The sequence below is a fragment of the Accipiter gentilis genome, chromosome 8, assembly GCF_929443795.1.
Source record: "Accipiter gentilis chromosome 8, bAccGen1.1, whole genome shotgun sequence".
Lineage (NCBI taxonomy): Eukaryota > Metazoa > Chordata > Aves > Accipitriformes > Accipitridae > Astur > Astur gentilis.
In genome coordinates this window covers 38854292-38860390 of record NC_064887.1, presented here as the reverse complement: position 1 = coordinate 38860390, position 6099 = coordinate 38854292, and the positions used below count along the sequence as shown (strand labels likewise).

Here is a 6099-nt window from a genome sequence, read left to right as displayed (position 1 = left end):
CCCCCCCCCCCGCCGCGGCTATAGGGGCAGGACCCCCTCGGGGTCCATACATTCAGGACAAACCCCCCCCTCCCCCCCGGGGCTGCACAGAACCGGGTCTTCCCCCCCCCCCCAATAAACCGACTCGCCCCTGGGTGCGGCGGAAAGGCGGGGAAGGAGGGGGGGGGGAAGTTGGGGGGGGGGGGGGGGCGGTGCCCGGCGGTTCCTTTAAGGCGGGGGCGGCGGGGCTGACGTCAGGAGCTGTCCCCGGTGCTGAAACAAGATGGCCGCCCGCTAGCCAACCGGGGCGGCGGCGGCGGCGGCGGCGGCGAAGAGCCCCCGCGCCCCCCCCCTTCCCCTTCCCCTTCCCCCTCCCCCCCGGGCACCGGCGCCGCCACCGGGACCATGTCGCTGCTTTGCGTCGGAGGTACCGGGAGGGGGGGGGGAAGAGAAAAAGGGGGGACATAACGCGGGGGAAAGGGGGGGGGGGGGGGCCAGATTCGGGTGCCCCCGCTGTCCTCCGCGGGGGGGGGGGGGGGGGGGGGCAGGGGAGGGGGGCTCGCTGCCCCGGTACCGGGGCAGCGAGCCCCCCTCCCCTGCCCCCCCCCCCCCCCCCCCCCCCCGCGGAGGACAGCGAGGCGCTCAGGGGTGACGGAGATGGCGGGGTGGGGTGGGGGGGTGTGTATGTATGTGTGTGTGGGAGGGGGGGGTCGTGAGAACGGCTCCATTCACAAAAAAAAAACCCCCAAAACCGGCGCGTGGATTTATGAATGAACCGGCGGGGGCGCGCGCGCGGCGCCGGAGCCGGCAGTGGGGGTGGGGAAGCGAGGAGGAGGGGGGGGGGGGGGGGGCGCACCCCGCCCGACGAGGGTGTCCCCCGTTTCCCCCCCCCCCCCCCCCCGCCGCTAATCTCCTACCCCAGCCTCTCCCGTCCATCCCTCTCCGCCTTTCCGCCCCCATCCCGGAGCCCCCTTCTCCTTCCCGCCCCCCCCTCTCGCATCTCTTTCCACCCCCCCCCAAACGCAGACCCCCACGTCCCCACCCCCCTAAACACCCTCACCCGTCCACCCTCCCCCTCCCAGCTCTGCCCAAATGCCCCCCACCCCAAGCACCCCACGCCCACCCCTCACCTCTATCCCCAAGCCCCCCCACCCCGCAGACACAGCCCCCCGCATTCCCAAACACCCCCCACCCTAAACATGCCCTATACACCCCCCAACGCCCCACATCTATCCCCAAGACCCCCCCATTCCCACCCTCCAGTCACCCCCCCACCCCAAACACCCCCCCAAAACATCATCAGTCCCCGAGCACCTCCACATTCTCACCCCGCCCAAACAAACCCCACGCACCCCCAAATCCCCCTATCACCCCCCCAAACCCCTAAATACCCCCCCCCAAATTACACCCCCGGCCCCCTAAGCCCCTGGAGGCATTGCCCCACCTTGGGCATGGAGGGGGGTTATGGGCAACTGGGAGGCTCAGGGCAGGAGCGTGGTGGTGGTCTGGTGCTGGTGGGGGCCCGGTTAGGGGTGCTGGTCACCCCATACTGGGAGGAACTGGGGGGAGCGTGCAGGTAGGGGATCCCCCCCAGTCCGGCGTGCTGAGACCTGCCCAATTCGGTGCACAGATGAATCCCGCAGTCTGGGGCTCGGCCTCACTGGCAGTTACTCTGGATTGGGTGCTTAGTCTAGAGGGGGAGAATTCTGGGGGGGGGTGTGGGGGGGTCCCTTTCCCCCCTCCCCAGGCCCTGCAGCACCCTGATGGGGAGGGGGTGGCACCTGTGGGTCCCTGGGGTGGTGGGATGGAGGTGGCAGAGTGGCAGCTGGGGACAAAGGTGGGGCACAGGGTGTCTGCGATTCCCCCACCGGCATCTCCTCCCCCCGGGGAAAATCAGGAGGAAAGTGGGGGCTCCCCCACTGCTGCCTGGGCTCAGTGGGATGGGGGGGGGGGGCTGTGTCCCTCCCCCAACCCCCCCCCCCCCCCCCCGCCGTGTCCTTGTCCCTTAGGTGCTGTCACAGCCCCCTCTCCCATGGTGGTGCCACTAGGGCATGCAGGGAGCGGCTCCCCGGGGGGCCGGGAGCTGTGCCCCCCCCCCAGCCAGCCACCAGCCAGCCCCAGCTTTGGGGTCCCCCCCTCTGGCAGGGGGAGGGCTGCGTCTTTACTCCCGTTTAAGGGACTGTCACACGCAGTGACACCCTCAGTGAAGCCGGGGGTGGATGGTGAGAAACAGCTCTCGGCGGGTTCGGGCTTCCCCCGCCACCTCGTCACTGGTTTTGTCACCCTATTTTTGGGGTCTCAGGGGTGGAGGTGCCACCCCAAAGCCTCCCCCAGCCTTCCCCTTGCCCCTCGCAGGGGGGCCGGGGCCACGCGCAGCCCCCAAGGGCTTCGTGGAGGGGGGAGGGATGCGCCCGGGTGACGGGCATTGAAGTGGCCGTGGGAGGTGTGGGGTGAGCGGGGACAGGGGTGCGTGGCCGGGAGGGGGGTGTCTGATGTGGTGCGAGGCAGACGGACAGATGGACGAGCGGGTGGATGGGCATCCGGAGGGACAGATGGAGAGACAGATGGACAGATGGATGGAGGGGTGGGGAGACGTGAGCAGGTAGACAGAGGGGTGGAGGGACAGAGGGAGAGGATGGATGGAAGGACGGATGGATGGATGGAAGGATGGAGGGAGGGAGGGGGTGGATGGATGGACAGACGGAGGGAGGGGATGGATGGAGAGATAGGTGAGTAGATGGATGGTCAAAGGATGGACAGACGGAGAGATGGGTGGACAGAGACATGGGTGGATGGACAGACAGGTGAATGGATGGGCGGACAGAGGGATGGGTGGATGGACAGGTGGATGGACAGACAGGCCTGTTGCGGGATGCCTTCAGCCCAGCCTGGTTTTCATGCTGTTGCCAGTCTGATCCCTGCCAGCTGCCTCCTGCCTCAGTTTCCCCAACACCCCCCCAAGACGAGGCTGATTACCCCAGCCTGGGAAGCACCTTGGGTCTTCCACCCTGTTGTGGGAGTCCCCAGCTCCCGGGGGGTCCCCGCTGTCCCCAGCTCCTTATCTTGGGGTCTCAGGTTGAATTTAGCCCAAGGGTGGCACCCAGGGACCCACCACCCCTGTGCCAGGACCCATTGGTGGGCAGGAGGGTGGCACAGCCCGCTCGGGGCTGTCAGCCGCAGATGGTGGCAGCAGGACTTCTCCCTGGCAGTAGATGACAGCCAGGAGAGCCACGTGTTCCCTGGGTAATTGTTTGTTCCTGTCAGCTCGGGTATTTTTGGAGCTTTTCCTTCCTCTGCTCTCCCGTTTCATTTGGGAGGCAGTGGCTGGTGGAGAGCGGTCGGCCCCAGCGGTTGTGTCTGGGGCACGGGTGATGTCCCACGCCGGGGGTCCCTGTGCAGCTCCGAGTACGCTCCATGGGCAGGTCCTGGTACCAAATACTGTAGAATAATAACAACAACAACAACAACAACAAATAATAATAATAATAATAATAATACAGTTTATATAATCTAATACATAAATATACATATAATATTATAATAGACAGTGATACCGGTCGTCCCCACGCAGTGCCCCGGGCTCCCAACCCGGTGACGCTAGGGGATCTTTGGGATCCCAGAGGCTCATGCCTGGCCTCGAACCAATCCCCCACGCGTGCCCCCCCCCATCCCTGAATGAAGCCGCAGCTCCCAGAGTTCTGTGATTCCCCGGGAACCCAGTTGCCAGTGACGCGGCTGGTGACCTTCCTTTGGGCAAAGAGCCGCCCAACGCGTGACCCTCTCGGCGGTGCAGGACAGGCGGCCGAGCCGAAGGATCCCCAATTATTTTCTGAGCAGTGTGCTGAGGCTGAGCCAATGATTCCCCCCCTGCCTCAGTTTCCCCAGAGGTACCCTGGAGCCAGGCGGGGGCTGTTTATGCCGTGTTGCCTCCTCCGAGCCCCACCGGGCACATGGAGCCGGCAGCAGCCCCGTGGCCTCTCCAGCGCTGGCAGCGGGTGATAAGCGGCTGGCGAGTGGCTCGTCTCTGAAATCAAATTACCTTTGATATCGCCAGGGCTATTTTCATCCCTTCTCGGTCACGTTGGTCCTCTACCCGCTGGCACCCGCGTCATTTAACCGTTCTCCGGGTGCTGTGTCATTCCCTCCCTGCCTGGTCCCCTCATGTGAGCCCCGAGGACACCCCTCGCCCCCGCCACCCCCTGGCATCGGCAGCGTCGGTACCTGGCTCTGCCCAGCTGCCCGTTTGCCTCCCCATCGCGGGCAGAACCTGGATACCAATCCCCCCTCCACCTCCTGCTCGCAGCACTGGTGTAAAGCTGGGGGGGGGGGGGTGGGGTGGATCAACCAGAATCGGGGGCGTTTGTTCCCGCGGTGCTGAGCAGGATACGGCCCAGATGCAAGCACCCCCCTGGATGCAATCAGCCAGTTGGGAGGGGTCCCCTATGGGCAGGATGGGAACCAGTCCCTCGGTGCCCCCGGGATGGGGACAGGGCTGGGGTGCAGTGGGGGGTATTTTGGGGCTCTCTGCTACAGTGGAGTTAGGGGAGCATCGCCACCACCCCTGGGGCTGCCATCGGGTGGGGAGGGTTACAGTCCCCCCCGGGTTTCCTGTATGAAATCTGGGTCAGCAGTTTGGGAGACCATGAGAGCCTTAACCCTGGTGCTGTTGGGCCGGTGCCCCACGGCAGAAGGTTCCCCCAAACCCCACCTTTCCCCCTGGGATATGTATGGTAACATTGTCTCTTTTCCCAAATGGATCTGAATTCAGAAGTGGGGGGGCAAGGGGAGTTAAACACCCCCTTGACAGATGAAGGCTGGTCATTTGGGGTTGCAAGTTGTCCCAAAGGGGCAGTTTTTTGGGGGGTGCCTTTGCTCCCCACCGGTGCCCACCTCCAGCTCATGCCTGATACCCCTCCTTCATGCCTGGCACTGGGGACCCCTGATTCCCAGCAGCAGGAGGGATCCCACCACCTTTCCCCACCTTGCACCTGGGGGTGGAGGGGGTGGCCAGCTCTGGGGTCCTCCCACCCCCTTGGCACCCTGGTGGGGGTCCCCAGCCCCCTGCATGGGGTTCTCAGGCTGAATCTTTTCCCTCCCTCTCTGTCCCCGCAGTTAAAAAGGCAAAGTTCGACGGGCCCCAAGGTAAGTGGCCCCCCCACCTGCCTGCCCACCCGGGGAGGGGCCGGGGCTCGGGGGCTTCGCTCTTGGGCTGGTTGGATGTGGCAGGATCAGAGGAAGGGCTGGGGGGTGGTGAGGGGACCCCAGGCTCAGCCTCAGCTCTGGAGGCATCATTTGGGAAGTGTGGGGGGGGACACATACAGAGATGGGGGTGCCCTGGACAGGAGCGGGGGGCAGCTCACAGCCAAGCCACCCATGGCAGGGGTAGCATCCATCCTGCCTGCCCGACTGGGGTTGGGGTGCTGAGGGCAGCGTGGAGGAACCCCACAGGAGGGTGGCAGTGGGGGGTGTCCAGGGAATGGGAGCATGGCTGGGGTGGGGGGCGCACTGGGGGCCACTTCACCCTCCGCTTGCTCCCGCAGAGAAGTTTAACACCTATGTGACACTGAAGGTGCAAAATGTCAAGAGCACAACCATCGCGGTGCGGGGCAACCTGCCCTCCTGGGAGCAGGACTTCATGTTGTGAGTGTCCAGGGGCCATCCCATGTCCCCTACCCCTGCTGCTCCCCTCCGCCCCCCATCCGTGGGAGGTCCCCCACTGCCGATGCTTCCCCTGACCCCAGCCCTGGGGGGCTCACCTGAGTCCTGGGGCCAAGGGGACAGGCAGAAGCTGGGGTGGCCGCAGGGGGCTGCTGGGGAGGGGGGTGACCTGATGCCTCTGCCTGCTCCCCAGTGAGATCAACCGGCTCGACCTGGGCCTGACGGTGGAGGTGTGGAACAAAGGGCTCATCTGGGACACCATGGTGGGGACGGTGTGGATCCCCCTGCGGACCATCCGGCAGTCCAACGAGGTAGGGAGCCAGGGACGTCCATCCCTACACTGGAACCTAAGGGACACATAGCCAGCCCTCTGGCTGGCTGTCCTTCGAGGGGGCACAGAGCCTTCCCCATCCCTGCTTGGAGAGACCCCTGCTTGGGGCCAGATCCTGTCTGCGTGGGGTT

The 6099-nt window shown here is 65.5% G+C and overlaps 1 protein-coding gene across 10 annotated transcripts in view; it reads left to right on the top strand.

Moving 5' to 3' along the window:
- Positions 1-335: 335 nt before the first annotated feature.
- UNC13A (unc-13 homolog A) overlaps positions 336-6099 on the top strand; it is a 37792-nt gene continuing 32028 nt past the window's right edge. For all 10 annotated transcript variants that reach the window (XM_049808753.1, XM_049808758.1, XM_049808755.1 and 7 more), the window contains exons 1-4: positions 336-406; positions 5092-5121; positions 5520-5619; positions 5831-5948. In XM_049808753.1, coding sequence (XP_049664710.1) covers positions 385-406; positions 5092-5121; positions 5520-5619; positions 5831-5948 — 270 coding nt within the window. In that variant the 5' untranslated portion in view covers positions 336-384. The remainder of the gene's footprint in view (positions 407-5091; positions 5122-5519; positions 5620-5830; positions 5949-6099) is intronic.